The 17682-nt window shown below is 56.4% G+C and overlaps 1 protein-coding gene across 17 annotated transcripts in view; it reads right to left on the bottom strand.

Annotated features, from left to right (window-relative positions):
* TCF3 (transcription factor 3) overlaps window positions 1–17682 on the bottom strand; it is an 84393-nt gene that overhangs the window by 20114 nt on the left and 46597 nt on the right. For 16 of the 17 annotated variants that reach the window (XR_014950300.1, XM_085562624.1, XM_085562626.1 and 13 more), the window contains 3 exons: window positions 10332–10399; window positions 7275–7404; window positions 5683–5732 (listed from right to left, as the gene is read on the bottom strand). Coding sequence is in view for 16 of the 17 variants with exons in the window: in XM_085562624.1 (XP_085418750.1) it covers window positions 5683–5732; window positions 7275–7404; window positions 10332–10399 (248 nt within the window). In the remaining variant the exon portion in view is untranslated. The remainder of the gene's footprint in view (window positions 1–5682; window positions 5733–7274; window positions 7405–10331; window positions 10400–17682) is intronic. The other variant, XM_085562637.1, reaches the window with a different exon arrangement.

The raw sequence follows: 17682 nt of genomic DNA, 5'->3' as shown, positions 1-17682 counted from the left end.
GATCCCTGGCAGTGCCCAAGGCCAGGCTGGGCTTGAGGTTCCTTCCAACCCAAAGCATCTGATGAGTCCAGGAGCTATGCTTTGATTCATCCCACGGCAGATGTGGGGGGGGAACTGGAGCAGCTCAGCCAAAATCCTCAAAGGACACAGCCCTACATGGAGCAGAGCAGGGGACAGGGCACAGAGGACAGGGCAGAGGGCACAGATGACAGAGCAGAGTGCAGAGGGCACAGGGTTCCCTTCTGTTTGTTCCTGCCACCCTCCTTGGTCCCCAGAACTTGGCCAGCTCCAGCAGAAGTTTTGACTCTGCTCCAGTTCTGTTCTCCATGGTTATAACTTTTTCTGGGTAACCACAAAAGCCACCACTGCTGCAGTGACCCCACACTGGGGGGACAGGCTGGGCAGTGGCAGCAGGCACCCGTGTGGCCTTGGGACTCCCCTGTGCCAACCCTGCCCTCTGCCAGCTCCCGAGCACAGCCCCTGCTCAAAGCCCTCAGGAAAACCAGGCTGAGGGGAAACTGAGGCACATGGGGCTGAGCAGCCCCTCATAGCCATTGTCACAGGGGAGGGACAACTCTCAGACAGCCCTCACACAGCTCTTGGGTCAGATTTCTGCAGCACTGCTCAGCTCGTTGATTTAACAGCACATTAAGCAGAAGAAAAAGCTTTTCCTTCCCTTCTAAATTAACCAAACCCATCCTAGAAAGCCCTGACCGAAAATCAGCTTCTGCCAGGACAAAAACAGACTTTTCTTTTTTTAAGGCAGAAATTCGACATGCAAAGAAACCAAAATGGCATTCAAAGAAACTGAAATAGCACTCAGATGATGTGAGAACTTTTGTCACAGGTTATTTTCATCTCCTTTGATTCATTCTGAAACCGATAATCTTTTTTTTTTAATCCTGCTGAAAGCAGAGGTGGGGCAGAGGCCAGACTCTGCCTGGCACACACAATTCTCTTTGGGAAGGAAACTTGCCTGAGTTTCTTTTTCCCCACAGCCAGCTGCTCCCTTCCAGCCCTTGTCCTCATCAGCAAAAAGGGACAAAAGTGATGGTGGGGAATAAAAGACACAATCAGAGAATCCTTAAGGTTGGATGACACCTCTAAGATCAAGTCCACCTATAAAAGCAGCAGCACGACCAGGTCCACCACCAACCCATGTCCTCAAGTGCCACATCCACATGTTTTTTTAACAATTCCAAGATGGTGATTCCACCATGGCCCTGGACAGCCTGTGCCAGGCTTCCTTTTGTTTAAAAAAAACAACTCCAAAGCCCCCCAGAAATCAAGGGTCAGTGGAGCTTGGAAGGGTCTGGAGCACCAGGAGAGGCTGAGGGAGCTGGGAAAAGGGCTGAGCCTGGAGAAAAGGGGGATCAGGGGGGACCTTGTGGCTCTGCACAGCTCCTGACAGGAGGGGACAGCCGGGGAGGTCAGGTTCTGCTCCAGGGAACAGGGACAGGAGGAGAGGGAACGGCCTCAGGCTGGGCTAGGGGAGGTTAAGATTGGCTATTGGAAAAATTTCTTCACTGGAAATGCTCTGAAGCATTGGAACAGACTGCCCAGGGTTGGAGGGAGTCACCATCCCTGGAAGTGTCCAATCAACGTGAATGTGGCACTTGGGGACATGGGTCAGCAGTGGCCTTGGCAGTGCTGGGGAACAGTTGGACTCCGTGACCCTTAGAGGGCTTTTCCAACCTTAATGACTCTGACTTTACAGAGAACTCATAAAATAAAGACAAAAAAAAAAGAGAGAGGGGGAAGGGCAAATCCTGACAGACACTGGCAGCTGCCCTTTGTCCCTTGCTCAAAAAAGAGAATTCCAGGCCCTGGTCCCCAGGATGCTGCTGAGTGCAGTGGGCAGAGGGAGCCACACGTGGGCTGGGGGATGGGGGAGGCACTGGAGAACGGGAATGCAGCAAATTGACTTTTCCTATAATTTGATTAAATAGCGGGAGCCGGGACAGGGAATGGAGTGCAGCACGTCTGAGAGCCCCGCGCCATCTGGCAGGGGCTGGCTCGGGGCCAGGCGCCCGGCAGCTGCACCAACAGCCGAGCCAGGAACCCAGGGAGAAAACAACGGCGATAAAATGGCAGGGATGGAGGGACCAGGCTGCAGAGCAGGGGGAGGTTCACCTTGCTGCGTGCCCACCCTGCTCCACCACCCCTGGAACATCTCCTGCAGGATCCTGGGGTCCGGGTTTCAGCACACTCCTGGCCCTGACCCCTGCTAATTGTTCCTTTTGCTGTCCAGCACAGGGGAGGCTGTGAAAAGCCAATTGCATTTTTCTGTGCAGGGAGCCAGGAGCGGGTGCGGGCACGGCGGCGGGGCTGGGCCGGAACCAGGGACAGGCCCCCTCCCCAGCCCCAGCCCCAGCCCCTGACCCAGTCCCAGTCCCAGTCCCAGCCCCAGCCCCAGCCCCAGCCCCAGCCCCAGCCCCTGACCCAGTCCCAGCCCCAGCCCCAGCCCCAGCCCCAGCCCCAGCCCCTGACCCAGTCCCAGTCCCAGCCCCAGTCCCAGCCCCAGCCCCTGACCCAGTCCCAGCCCCAGCCCCAGTCCCTGACCCAGTCCCAGTCCCAGCCCCAGTCCCAGCCCCAGCCCCTGACCCAGTCCCAGTCCCAGTCCCAGTCCCAGTCCCAGTCCCAGTCCCAGTCCCAGTCCCAGTCCCAGCCCCTGACCCAGTCCCAGCCCCAGCCCCAGCCCCAGCCCCAGCCCCTGACCCAGTCCCAGTCCCAGTCCCAGTCCCAGTCCCAGTCCCAGTCCCAGTCCCAGTCCCAGTCCCAGCCCCAGCCCATCCCCAGTCCCAGTCCCATCCCCAGCCCCAGCCCCATCCCCAGCCCCAGCCCCAGCCCCAGCCCCTGACCCAGTCCCAGTCCCAGTCCCAGCCCCAGCCCCAATCCCAGCCCTCAGGCCAGCAGCCCCTGGGACCTCCAGGTGAGGTCATTTCCTCCGGTTAAAATTTGCCAGTGCGGCGAGAGCCGCTCGCAAAGCCCCAGCGCTGGGATTCGCAGAGCTTTGTGGTCTGGGGTTGTTTCTCCCTCCCTGTTTTTCTTGCTTAAATGCAGGAGCTGGGGTGGGACTTTGGGCAGACTGAGGCTAAACAGAGCAGTGACCAGACTGGGAATGCACAGCCTGAAACAGCTCCCAGGCACTGAACTCACTGTGGCAACAAAATTCTGCAGGAACCAACTTGCACAAAATCCCTGCCCAGGTTCCTCTGGCACCGCAGCTGATGTGGGGCCACATCCAGCCCTGGATTCTGTGCCCAGCCACAGCAGCCCGTGGCCAGGAGCTGCAGGGAGGCTCCAAGGGGCTCCATGCCCTGAGGGCAGCCCCAGCCCAGCACCTACTGCATAGAATCATGGAATGGTTTGGGTTGGAAAGGACCCCAAAGACCATCTCATTCCACCTCCTGCCATGGCAGGGACACCTTCACTGTCCCAGGCTGCTCCCAGCCCTGTCCAGCCTGGCCTTGGCACTGCCAGGGATCCAGGGGCAGCCACAGCTGCTCTGGGCACCCTGTGCCAGGGCCTGCCCACCCTGCCAGGAACAATTCCTGCCCAATCTCCCATCTAGCCCTGCCCTTTGGATCCTGGAGCCCCTTTAGGCTCTGTAAGGGATTTTGAGCTCTCCCTGGAGCCTTCTCCTCTCCAGGGGAGCACCCCCAGCTCTCCCAGCCTGGCTCCAGAGGAGAGGGGCTCCAGCCCTGGGAGCAGCTCCGTGGCTTCTTGGGACAGAAGCACTGAGCCCAAAGGCCCTGGGTTCCCAGCACAGATTCCTCTGTGCCTGGCACTGCTGCTCACACCCCTGAACCCCCTCATGCTGCTGCTGGCATCACTCCCTGCTCACCCACCCACCCTCAGCTCCTGCAGCCGCTGACCTCGGCGAGTTTTCAAAGCAGCTCGGGAATTACAGATTAAAGCACTTCATTTTAATAAGATGCTGATTAACCTATTTATTTTGCACGGGGTCCAGCGATAACATGGGGCGGGCTCCTGCATGGGCGAGTCAGACAAGAAAGAGCCTTTGATCCCCTGCCTTTGAGGCCACTCCTGCTTCACACTTCTCCTGCTGCCTAGGCACAGATCTGTCTCCCCAGGTGTGGAAGTTCAAAAACAAACCAGGAAGCTGGAGCTCCCAGCACAGGGAGGGTGAGGGAAAAGAGGCAGAACCAGCCCATGCTCTGAAAACTGGAGCTTTGGCATCAAGGGGCAGCTGAGGCAACTGCCAGGGCAGAGATGGAGATTTAGGTTGGATGCTGGGGAAAAATTCCTTCCTGGCACAGATTTCCCAGAGAAACTGTGGCTGCTCCTGGATCCCTGGAAGTGTCCAAGGCCAGGTTGGATGGTTCTTTGAACGTCCTGGGATAGTGGAAGGCGGCCCTGGCCATGGCAGAGGTGGCACTGGATGAACTTTGATGTCCCATCCAGCCCAAACCATTCCACAATCCTATGAAAGGCCGGAGTGCAGGTGTCACTCAGACACAGGGAAGGGGCTGAGCTGTGGCAAATGCCAAGCAGCCCTTCCTGTGGGAATCAGGGCCCTCCAAGGCTCTGCCAGCAGGACAGGCCAAGCCCCAGCACTTTGAAATTTGAGGCCAATAAAGGCCATTTGTTGGGGCGATGTTTTCCTCACATGTCGACTGGGGTTTAAAGCTCCAAATTTCACACAGAAACTCGAGGCAGCGACACAGATTGTGACTCAAGGAGGTTTTCCCTGTCAAAACACAGACTGCTGGAACTGGTTTCTGCCTCATGTGGATTCACGTGGACCCTCCCAACACCCCCAGGTCTGTGAGCCGAACCTCAGTGCCCTCCTCTCCCCTCTAGCCTCTTAAAACCAGCAGCTCGGGGTCCAATCCCAAAGGCAGAGGTGTGGTGGAGGTTACAGCTGTGCACCAGCAGTCAGGGAATACCACAGCACAGGGATGGGGGTGTTCCCTGGGAATGGGGCAGTGTCACAGCAGCTCTACTAGAGAGTGAGGGCAGGTCTCCAGCACAGCCCCGGTCAGGGGACAGAGCCGGACCCCTCCAAGCACGCAAACATTCCAGCCAGGAATGCAGCCCCGGCCTCCAGACAGCTCCCGTGCTCCTGCAGGAACCCTGCAGCCCGCTCCAATTAGCTTTCCTGGAGATCCCATTACTTGCAGCCACAAAGACATTGTTCAGTTTGTTCCCCCGAACAGCCGCGGGAGCAGGGATGGCGTATTCCTGCAGGCTGCTCAGCTTTCCTGCAAAGCAGGCACACCTGGAGCGGGCTCAGCTGCCGCCCCAGCGCAAGTGCGAAACCCGAGCCGCGGTGTCGCCTTCCACAGGAGCTCCCATGGAGCCCCCCTGGCCTCCCTTCTCCCGCACGGGAATTCCCTTCCCCAGCCCGCTGAAATCCCAGCCCGCCATGCACGCAGGGTCCTCGCTGCCGGCAGCTTGCGTTTGGGAGAAATCCTGTAAAGTTTGCACGTTTTTAGGTTGGCACCCCAGCGTCGGCCAGCGCCAGTGGCCGCAAGCGGAGGCCCTTTCCCATGGGAAGGAGAACTCATTTCCCAGGGTCCTAGCTGCTGTTTGGGGTCCTAGCTGCTGGCAGAAATCCTGCGAGTTTGCAGATGTTGGCCTGGGCACCCCGCTGGGGCACAGGGAGCAGGGACGGCTCCCAGGGCACGCAAAATGGGCAACGCTGCTGCCACTTACCGAGGAGGGGAGTCCAGGAGGCACCTTCCGAACCTTTTTGGGCTGTCCATCTGTGTCAGAGAAGAGAGATCTGAGTTTTCAAGGGTTTAGAGGGAGGGGAAATGAGCTGCAGCAAAAGTCTCTGGGCTTGGAAACTACAGGTACAGACAGGGCTGAGATCCCAAATGTTCCTTGGCTAAGGAAGCATCAACAGTGAAAATGTCCAAGGATGAGTCTCTCCAAATCTTACCTGCTCCCTTTGGGGGCAGTTTTCACACCCATACAGAGATCACAGGACAGAATGGGCTTGTTGAGAGAGACTGAGCCCATAAATATAGTAACATTTAATGTTATAACCCCTCATTGGGGCTTTTTTTTGGAAACACTTTTAACTTGAAGTGGGTTTGTGGAGAGAGGATGCAGAAAGGGAACACATGCAGGGCTGGGCTACATTTTCCTTTGCTTCCTACACAGGGATAGACTTGGGAAAGCTTTACTGCTGCAGGAGACAGGGATGTGCTTCCCAGGGACAGACCCCAGCCCCTCCCTCCAGCTCCAGCTCTGGAGGGGGACTCAGTGTCCTGGGGGAAGGGGACAGTTCAGGGAGGTGGTGGGGAAATATTCAGAAGTGGCTCCAGGGGAAGCACTGGCTAAATTTAAAAAAAAATTCATTTTTTCATAATTATATTTTATTGCTACTTTATATTATTATTAATAATAATTATTTTTTATTATTTTCATAATTAAGGAAAGCCCTGGCTGGGGGGTGCAGTGTGCTGACACGGCAACCTGCCAAGCCATCCCTCCATCTGCTGGGATGTACCTCCAGAGCAGAAGTTTATCCCACAGAATGCTAGAGAATCATTTTCCAGGCTCAAGTGGCAGCACCAGAGTAGGTGCCTTTTTCTGAAAAGCACTGAAAAATGCACCCATCACTGGGTCACTTCTGGTTTCACTCATTGGGGAAAGCCCAAAATAGCAGCAAGAAAGTGGCTCTGGAGGGTGCAGGGGAACTGTGATGAGAAACACAAGTTCTGGGGAACTGGAGCTTGTGCTCCCTCTGAAGTTAAACGCACACCTGACCCCAGCCTTTGGGAGAAGCTTATTCCCAGGTCCATCCAGACATGGGCAAGCCCTGCTTGGGAACAGTGGGGCGGGCAGGGGGAGCTCCTGGAGCAAACATTCCCCGAGTCCCAGGCACAGCTCCAGCACCTCCTGCCAGCCCTGCCTGCTGCAGCTCCAGGGGGCCACCAGCCACACAAACAGCCCAGGCTTTGCCAGGAAGGACGAGTGATGTGCAGCGTGGCTGGAGGTGTTTTTACAAGAACCTCAAGCAATTTGCTGCTTTCAGCTAATCTGGCATTTTCCAGAAAGAGGGAAACCTGATTCTGAGCACCCCTTTTTTGAGGTTAGATCTCTCTCTCTATATACAAAAGAGATATTTATATGCATTGCCTCCCCAAAAAAGAGGAAATGCCAAATTCATGCCAGGGCAGAGATGTCAACATCATTCCCTCATTTCCAGCATCAATGTCCTCATTCCCAAAGGCAGATCTGACGAGGGCACCTGCCCAGGTGGCATGGTGGCACCCGGGGGACACGCAGTCACTCACCTATGCTGCTCTCAGCACCTCTCCTGCGAGGATTGTTGGGGTAAGAAAAATACTGAGACCCCCCTTTGCCCCCCGTGGGGGAAAGAGTGCTCGGGCTGGCGATTCCCATCTCGCTGGGCAGGAAACCAGGCTGCAAACAAGGAGAGAGAAAAGGCCTTCCATGGAATTACACTGGAAAATGACTCGCTGGGAGAGAACAGAGCTGCTTTGAGCCACCTTCACACCAATTCAGCTGAGGGGAAAAATAAACACGAGTCAAGGGGCCAGGAGGGAAAGCAAATCCGTAAATATGGGGGTGGAGGTAGGGGAATAGGTGTGGAAGAACAAAAGAGGCTTTCAGCTTGTGCTTTCCTGCTGGACCCCAGCAAGGAACCACTGCAAACCAGGGATGCAAACCAGCAGGTGCCATGGTGGGGGACATCGCAGTCCCACAGTCACCTTGCAGGTGCCTTGGTAGGACCAGCATGGTCCCATGCTCACCTTGATGCCCAGGAGGACAGCTTGAGCCCGATGTCACCAGCCCATGTTGTGGCCAGTGCCCTGGAATGGCTCTGCCACTGCCCAGGGTGGTTTTCTCCCGAGTTTTATCAGGGAAAAGCCAAATCCCTCTTTGTAAAGCCAGGAAACTCCTCCCTTTGTTTATCCCGGCTGACCTTGGGCACGCTGGGAAGCAGCAGAGCCAGAGCCCAGGGTGCTCCCTCCTGGGAATGAGTCTCTCCTCCAGCACTGCCCCTCTCACCTCGGGAGGAAGTTCAGAGTATTTACATGGAGTTGCACAGGGCTGCCAAAGGGCCCTCAAGTCCCAAAAGCTCAGCTTTGACCCATCTTCCGAGGGCAACACATGGAAATAAAGGAAGATTTCAGGCTTTTGAGAAACAGGAAAGAAAAACCTTTGCTTTCAAACTCTGTCTCCTCCAGAAAGGGGTCAGGGAGGGAAAGAGGAGCTCGTGTGTTCACAGCTGGTGACATTCCTGCAATCTGTTCCACTGCTCAGGTTTCCTCTGCTCCGGACCCGCTCCGTGCGTGGCCAAGGAAAGCACCCGGAGGGATCCCGGGAGCTGCTGCCCTGCTCCTCCTGCAGGCAGGAGACACACTGGGACTTGGAGGCAATGGCCAGAGAAAGGGGTTTTCTTCCCGTTTCCTCTCCCTGGGGATGCCCCTGGAGAAGGTTCAGGGTTAAACAAAGGGGAAATGCCCTGCCAGCTCTACCCTACCAGAGCAGGGCACTTTTGGCAAGAACTTGATCCCCATCCAGGGCATCTCCAACAGACAATTTTTCATGTTTTCACAAACAAAACAAAAATCAACCCCCCTCACTCCCCCCAAACTGGAGCCAGAAGCAACAACTGCTCCGGGGGCCACAGAGGCTCCATTGGCCTCCCCCAACCCCCCACAAGGGGGTTTTGTCTCCTCTCCACATCAAGTGGGATTTGCCACCCGATCCCCAGCCCTGTGCCCGCCTCTCCCGGGGCCTCTCCAGCCATTTGCCCCCCCATTTCTGTTACCTTATATTCCCCCTCCTCCACGAAAGCCCAGCAAAACCATCACATCCAAAAGCAACACTTGGCACCGGGCCCGCTTTTCTTTGAGCAGCTTCAGTGGTAAATGAAATCCACTCTGGCACAGCCAGCACAGCTGCTCCAGCAAAGGAAACATCCTCACTTCAGAGAGGAGGAAATTATGACAAATTTGTGTAAAATTAAAACATGTAATATGTGTGTGTGTACATGGACAAAATAAAAGCTGTCCGGCCAAAAGCTCCTCCCTTGGCTCCGGTGCTGGGACTGCTTCCCCAGGGCCACGCCGGGCACTGAGGGGGCACTTGGAGCCACACATCAAAGGGAGGTGCTCACTCCTTCCCAAAAAACTATTTCTGGATGCTGCTGGCAGCAGGGGAGGTTATCTCAGGGCTGCTCCACTGTGTGCCAGGCTCGGATTGACGCCTGTGGTATTCCCCACAGGAAGCAAAGTTGTTGCCCCAGCAGAGCCCCGGGGTTCACATGGGGTGACCCAACAGGGCTGGGCTGTGTCTGCAAGAGCTGGCTCTGGTATGCTGGGCCCCTTCCAGGATTGTGGAGATCATGGAGACCCAGAAGGATTTGGGTTGGGAGACCTTAAAGCCCATCCAGTACCACCCTGCCACGGCAGGGACACCTTCCACTGTCCCAGGCTGCTCCCAGCCCTGCCCAGCCTGGCCTTGGGCACTGCCAGGGATCCAGGGTGGGCACCCTGTGCCAGGGCCTGCCCACCCTGCCAGGAACAATTCCTGCCCAATCTCCCATCCAGCCCTGCCCTCTGGCACTGGGAGCCATTCCCTGTGTCCTGTCCCTCCAGGCCTTGTCCCCAGTCCCTCTCCAGCTCTCCTGGAGCCCCTTCAGGCCCTGCCAGGGGCTCTGAGCTCTCCCTGGAGCTTCTCCTCTCCAGGGGAGCACCCCCATCTCTCCCAGCCTGGCTCCATGGCAGAGGGGCTCCAGCAGCTCCATGTCCTGATGCTGCCCCAGGGCTGGACAGAGAGCTCCTGCTGCAGGTCCTGCATCAACAGCCCCACCATAAAACCAAAGCTCCACCTGACAGTCACTCAAATGATGCTGCAGCTGGGACACACTGCTGCAGAAGGAGAGGGAAAGGCCAGGGCAGGCAGTGGAGGGGGAAGGAGCCTCTGGAACATTCCCCTGCCCACAGCCAGCCTGGCACAGGGAAAGGTGTTGCTTGGATCTGACTCCCTGGAACTCCCCAGCAAGGCAGCGTGGCTGGGTCAGGGCTGATCAAATACAAACCAGGAGTAACAATAACAAAACGAGTGAGGCTGGAGAAGATTGGGAAGGAAGTGAGAAGCTTCTACAACCATAATTTTCTACCCTCTGACAACTCTTCTGAGCCAGCAGCACACACCAGTATGAATCCCCAACACTCCACAGTGGTTTTGGAGCAGAGCAGAGGCTTCCCAGGACCCCTGAATGGAGCTGAGATGTAAATCTAGGCTGGTTTTCATTACCAGACTCTCAGTCTCAGGAGCCAGTAAATGAAACAGAAAATCTCACTGCATTTTATCATTACCTGGTTTAGTCCTGGCATCCCTGTGTCTCTTCCAAACGTGGAGTATGAGGCTCTTTCACTGCTCTTCCCTGCAGAAGGAGAAAAGACAAGGTTTGGGGTAAGAGGGAAGTGGGTTTTTTTTTTTGCCCCCAGGCACCTGGATCCTGCCAAGGATTCTGTTGCCATGAGGCAGCTCACCCTGCCCTCCCATGAAGGGACAACCTGAAAAGCTTGTGCTGAAGCAGGAGCTGCTTTAAGCTCACAGAGAGCAGGTCCAAAATCACTAAATGGGAGCTGCAGCAGCACAGGGAAGTGCTGGTGGCCATGGAAACTGGCAGTGCCAGCCTGAGCCAAAAGCTCCCTGCAGACACTGAGACCCGGCCAGCTGGGCTTGGCAGGGGCAGAGGTGAGCAGAGCAAGGGCAGGACAAGGGAGCAGACCCAGGGGTGCTTCCCAGACAACAGGAAACACAATCCCAGCAAACGGGAGATGAGCTCCTGCTCCACACAGGGCACTGGGCACCTTCTTCCTCTCTCCTGGGGGAGGCTCAACTTCCCAGAACCTGCAGCTCCCCACAGCCAGCTGGGATCTGTGCGGGCACAGCCCTGTGCCAGCAGTGTCCCTGTGAAGCTACAGGTTCCCAGAAGGATTTGGTTTGCAAAGGACCATAAAGCCCATCCAGTGCCACCCCTGCCATGGCAGGGACACCTTCCACTGTCCCAGGCTGCTCCCAGCCCTGTCCAGCCTGGCCTTGGGCACTGCCAGGGATCCAGGGGCAGCCACAGCTGCTCTGGGCACCCTGTGCCATAGCCTGCTCACCCTGCCAGGGCAAAATTCCTGCCCAATCTCCCATCCATCCCTGCCCTCTGGCAGTGAGAAGCCATTCCTCCTTGTCATGGCACTCAGCATCAATGAGGGCTTCTCTCACAACCACCTCACCATGCACACATGCAGCTGAAAATCAAGTTTTGAAGAGCCAAAAAAAAAAAAAATGGAGCCCAGATACCTGCTGGGATGCTCCCTCTCCAAAACATCCTGGCACTCTCCTGCCTCATGGTCACTGCCCCAGCCAGCAGCACCCAGCGGTGCCAGGACAGCAAAGACTCAAGGAAGGCAGGAAGGGAATGGTTCTGTGCTGTGCTGCAGCAGCTGGAGGCACAACAGTGTCCTGTGGGATTCTCTCCATCCCTCTAAAGCAAAACCCGACACTTCTAGTGGGGAACAGGCACTCCACCAGCCCCCACCCCCGTCCTGGAAAGGGGATCACAGATCACATCCTGCCTCTGCTTAGCTTAGTGAGCAACATTGGGAGGGGCAGGCTTTTGCCAATCTACTTTGCCTGAAGCCAGCCCCAAGGCCACTGAGATGCAGGTTAATGCACTGGGCAATGCTGGGGCTGGCAGGACCCTCCCCACACCACTGAGAGGTTCTGAGGAGCAGATGAAGAGGGGAGGGGAAGCAAAATGCCTCAAAACATCCCCTCTGAAGCACAGGGCCCAGAGAATGCCAGAGTGGGTTGGGTTGAAAGGGATCTTAAAGCTCATCTCATTCCAAGCCCCTGCCACGGCAGGGACACCTCCCACTGTCCCAGGCTGCTCCCAGCCCTGTCCAGCCTGGCCTTGGGCACTGCCAGGGATCCAGGGGCAGCCACAGCTGCTCTGGGCACCCTGTGCCAGATGGGAAGAGAGAAGAGGCTGCTCATTTTGCAACCTTACCATGGAGGTCTTGTACTCAACCCAAAAACTTTAAGAGTGGATTCTCCCACTATGACCCCCAGGCCCCAGACCCCCATTCCTGCAGCCTCCCCCTCTCCCTCCATCCAGTGACAGCCGGGCCTGGGTGCTGCTGCCATTTCCTTTCAGAGGCTTAAACGTTAAGTAAACCAAGGTCAAAATGTCAGAGGATGGATCTCCTAAATGACCTAATTTCTAAAAGAGCTTAAGAGCTCGATCCACCACAGCACCAGCCACGGGCACAAAGGACACAGCAGGTTGTGGCATCAGGCAGGTTCTGATTACTCCAGGGTAATGCCAGGGGGGTGGGCTGGACAGCAACAGCCAGGTCTCCCATCTGATAACACATTGCTGTTTCCATGTGTGACTGCAGTGGGGAATCACAGAATGGTTTGGGTTGAAGGGACCCTAAAGCTCACCCAGTTCCACCCCTGCCATGGGCAGGGGCACCTTCACTGTGCCAGGGTGCTCAAACCCCATCCAGCAGCCTCTGCCATTACCAGAGAACTTGAGCTGAACCAGGGGACTCCTGGACATGTGTGAGAAGGTGAAGGGACACTGGGCAATCCCCAGCCATGTGAAGTTTAAAAGGCCAAGAGTCAGATCCTGCCCAGGGATGGGGCAGCCCGGGATGCAGGGACAGGCTGGGAATGAGAGGCTGGAGAGCAGCACCGTGGGAAGGGACCTGGGGGTCCTGGTCAGTGGCAAGTTGGATCTGAGGCACCGCTGAGTCCTGGCAGCCCAAAGGGCCGCCCTGTCCTGGGGGCAGCAGGCCAGGGAGGGATTGTCCCACTCTGCTCTGCCCTGGGGCAGCCTCAGCTCCAGTGCTGGGGCACTTTGGGCACCACAAGGTCAGAAGGGCCCAAAGCTGTTGGAGAGTGTCCCAAGGAGGGACACGGAGCTGGGGAAGGTCTGAGGAGCGGCTGAGGGCACTTGGCTCGTTCAGCTGGAGCACAGGAGATGAGGGGAGGCTCCTCGGGGCTGCAGCTCCTCCCGAGGGGAGGCAGAGGGGCAGGGGCTGAGCTCTGCTCTGGGACAGCTCCTGGAGCCCAGCGAGGGCTGGAGCTGTGCTAGGCCTTGGCATGGAGCTCAGGGAAAGGTTCTTCCCCCCGAGGGTGCTGGCACTGCCCAGGCTCCCCAGGGAATGGTCCCGGCCCCGAGGCTGCCAGAGCTGCAGGAGCGTTTGGACAGCGCTCTCAGGGCTGGGCAGGGTGGGGCTGTTGGGGGGTCTGGGCAGGGACAGGGCTGGGCTGATGATCCCTGAGGATCCCTTCCCACTCAGGATATTCCAGCCACTGCCAGCTCTGCACTGCTCCAAACCCACAACCTTCTCTGGATGTCTCTCATTCTTCACTCAGCATCTGCTGCACCCTTGGGTCTGTGGGTGTCCCATGGGATGGGGGACATTAGGAAAGAGAAGGCAGCCCTGGCCAGCCCCACCTCCTGCACCCTCCATCATCACATAACAAGGGAAAAAACAGCAAAAAACTCAGCAACAAAGATTTTACATTTAAGTGTCTATGAAAAGAAGGCAGAAGAAAGAACAGCAAACTTTTCTGCATTGGAATGTACCTAAACCTGCTGAAATTCAAAAGGTGCACAAGCTGGGCAAGGAAAGGCTGACCTTGCCAGCAGAAGGAGCTGTTTCTGTGGGCATGCAGATGGCACAGGTGGCAACCAACCCTGTCACCCCTTGGCAGCCACAGCCCAGGGCACCAACCAAGAAAGGTGGAAAAGCCCCAGGAAGGAGACAAGGAGCAGGATGGAGAAGAGTCTCAGTAACTTGGGAAAAACCCACCAGGAATTGTCCCAAACCCCATCTTGGTCCCAGCAGAATGACTGAAATCCTGCAGATGAACGTGGGAGGAAGAGGAGGAGATAGTGGGAATAAATCCCTCGAAAAGGAAAGGGGATTCCTTTGGAAAGGAGGTGAAGCACAGTGGAGGCACCTCGAGTCAGTGCAGCCAGACACTGGCTGAGAGCATTCAGCATTTCCAGATCTTTCTGGCATCCCCCTCCTGCCTTTCCCCCTGCCAGCTCCTTCTGCCCCTCATCTGCCTGTGCTGCCTGCAGCCCTGCCTAAGGAGCCTTTCCCAGCCTCTCTCCTCTCCCAGCATGTTTCCTCTTGCAGGATCTGGCTGTGTGGGGCTCTGGGGAGCCTCCCCCAGCCCTGCCTTCACCCAGGGCTTTTCCAGAGGAGCCCCCCACGCCGTTTGTGCTGCTCCTCCCAAGTGCACATCTGCTTCTGAGCTTGGAGATGAGGTGGAAAAATAAAAACTGCTCTTCCCAGAGGTTCTCACCCGCTCTGGCAGTGTCAGGGATTGGCTTTGGCACTCTGGATCATGGCAGCATCTCACCTCCACTGGAGCAAACTGCTTTTACATAAACTCATGGGTTTGCCATTTCACAGACCACAGAATCACAGAACAGCCTGAGTTGGAAGGGATCCACAGGGATCACTGAAGTCCAACTCCTGGGTCTGCACTTGACAGCCCAAGAAAAAATATTTAAATGCTGCCTACAAGTTTTTCCAGCACCCACTGGAAGAACCAGTGCCCCCACATCACCCCAGCCCCAGCACAGCTACCACCCACCATGCACCTCCCCCAGCCCCACACTGCTAATTCCATTAGAATTCCATTAGAATTCTGGCCTGGGGGAAAAGGGGAGGCAAAACACAGCCAGGGATTAAAAACGGGGAAGAAAAAAAGAAGTTAAAAAAACAGGAGCAGCAGCAACCCCCTGATTAAACCCATTGTCCAGGAAGACCCGAGTCTACAGGCACTGACAATACCCACCCGATTAGGAACACTGCTCTGAAAGGCAGCTAATTACTAGAAATAATTACTAGAAAGAAATCTGTTATGGCTTATCAGTTTCCTCGCCGTTTAACCACCCCACTCCCCGCCTGTCCCTGCTGAAGATGAACGGTAAATTGTGAAATTGGTGACTTAGAAAAGCCCTCCTCGCCCTCCTCATCCTCTGGGATGAGCTGAGCTGGCGTGTCACTGTGTGGTGTCCTGGCACGGACCTGGGACAGTCAGGGCTGCTCCTGTCACCCCTCCCCACCCCAGGCTGGGCAGCTCAGAACTCCCCAGGACGTTCCCTGTCCTCCAGCAGCAGCACCAAAGGCTCAAAGCTGGAAAACCTGGAGGAGGGAGCAATGGAGGGCTCAGACATTGGTTCTGCACCTGCTCACCTGGTTCAAAGCCCCCCACCCAGCAACCTGGGATGCTTCTCATTCAGAGCACTGATGAGTTTCCATTCAAGGGTTTAGAAACACAGAATCCTGGAATATCCTGAGTTAGAATGGACCCCCAGGGATCATCAGCCCAGCCCCTGTCCCTGCCCAGACCCCCCAACAGCCCCACCCTGCCCAGCCCTGAGAGCGCTGTCCAAACGCTCCTGCAGCTCTGGCAGCCTCGGGGCCGGGACCATTCCCTGGGGAGCCTGGGCAGTGCCAGCACCCTCGGGGGGAAGAACCTTTCCCTGAGCTCCATGCCAAGGCCTGGCACAGCTCCAGCCCTCGCTGGGCTCCAGGAGCTGTCCCAGAGCAGAGCTCAGCCCCTGCCCCTCTGCCTCCCCTCGGGAGGAGCTGCAGCCCCGAGGAGCCTCCCCTCATCTCCTGTGCTCCAGCTGAACGAGCCAAGCGCCCTCAGCTGCTCCTCAGACCTTCCCCAGCTCCGTGCCCCTCCTTGGGACACTTCCTAATTTGTTTTCTTATTCTTTTGACCAATTCAGGTAATTTCATCCAGTGCAACACAGCCTAGAGGTTCCTGCCCAGTCTGTCCTGCAGAAGCTCTGATTTTCCCCATCACCTGTGGAGCTGAAGCTGTGGCTGAGGTAAGTAATTGAGGATTCCCCCCACACTGCACCTTTAGTGAGAGCAGGAGTGGCATCACCCACAGCCCTGTGGGAGCCTGGATGAGGGGAACATCTCCCCCAGGGGCTGTGTCAGTGCAGCCCCTCTCACCTCTGTGCTGAAGGCACCTCCTAAAGCCAAGCTCTTCATGCCCCACGTTCATCCAAAGAACATCCATGACAGAAATCACTGTTTTTCCTTTCAAACTGCTTTTGGATCAGGTGTGCACCCTGTGATCCACAAGGTCACCACCCCGGGACTGGCTGCACTGGGGTGAGGAGCAGTGACCGTCCCTCCCTGGGGCCACTGCAGGGCAGAACAGGGATTAAATCAGAGCTTTGTACTCCCCCAGCTCCACCCCAGAGCTGAGCAGCCCCTTCCTCACTGCCCCTGGGAGGGGACCCTGGGCTGGGGAGGAGAGCTTGGGCTGGGGTGACACCAAAGGGCCCAACCAGGACAGGAACAAAGGGCAGGGACACAGCCTGCAGGGGTTTCAGGGATGTGCTGGCAATGTCTTGCTCCCCTCCAACTCAGACCTGCTTTCCTTCTCTCCTGGGCCAGATCCCTCCAGCCCTGCCTTTCCCACCGAGTTTGCTGCTGGTGGAGTCTGTGACACCAGCTCCCAGCACAGAGACACACTGGGCAGAAATCTGGAGGACACATTCCACTGCTCCCTTACCCAAAGGGCCACTCCACCCTGCAGATTCCCAGTTCCTCTCCTCGCTCCCTGCTCCCGTCAGATCAGTCTGAGTGTGACAGGACTTGTGCAGGAGGGTGAGGACTGGCTGCATCTGGGATCCCCCTAGGGATCTCCTGGGCCCCAAATTGCCACCAGCCTGCAGGGACAGGGGAAGGCTCCACCCTGGAAGGGATGTGGTCACTGCTTCAAAGCTCAGGCTGGCAGCAGCTCCTCAGCCCACCAAAGACTGGTCAGAGCACAGCCTCCCTTTCCATGTGGAAAATTGAGGAAAAAAAATCACCATTTGCTCAATTTCTCCAACAAGTGCTGCTGCTGTAGTGTCCCTTTGCTGGGGAAAGGTGCTCCCTGCCCCTAAAGCCCTCCCTCAGGGGACAGGGGGCTGTAGCCTGGCTCTGGGACATGCACAGACTGCAGGAACACAAAATCCAAAGGATGGGGGTCCCAGGAGGAGCCATCACCACCCTGACTGCTCAGAGCCCCAGCGCTGACTTTGGGGGGCCCTTTCAGCTCAGCCTCCCACTCTACTGGCCCAACCCACCACAGCCAACAGAGAGCATCCAGGCTGCTCCCAAAATGGCTCTTCCCACAGTTCCTGGTCCTCCTTGAATAAATAGAGGTTGAGTAGTAAAGATATAAAAATTCTAATATTGGAAAAGGGCTTAGATGTTTTACACACCTTTCATCAATCAACAGCCACAACATGTTCACCCTCATCTGCTCCCTCCGCCTCCTCAGATTTTGAAATTCCCTGGTTCCACTCAACCACCTCATTAACATGAACTTCCCACCCTGAGGGGCACCTTGCTGGCAACCAGGGCCTGGCAGACAGAGGGACACATTTCCAAAACTCCACTTTCCCTCCCATTTTCCCTCTGCTTTTACAGAAGCATTATTTTATTTTCCTGACTGTCCTCTCATTTATCCCTTTGAGTTTTGCCACTCTAAAAGTTTTCAGAAACAGCTTGGAAAAGAGGAGGAGAAAATCCCACTCCTGCTCTTCCCCATGTCCTTACTTCCAGGCACATGAGCAAAGAGGTTTATATGGGAGATTGGGCAGGAATTGTTCCCTGGCAGTGC

This window comes from Lonchura striata, chromosome 28, assembly GCF_050655825.1.
Source record: "Lonchura striata isolate lonStrDom1 chromosome 28, ASM5065582v1, whole genome shotgun sequence".
In the NCBI taxonomy this organism is placed as follows: Eukaryota; Metazoa; Chordata; class Aves; order Passeriformes; family Estrildidae; genus Lonchura; species Lonchura striata.
This window is presented reverse-complemented; position numbering and strand designations above follow the sequence as displayed.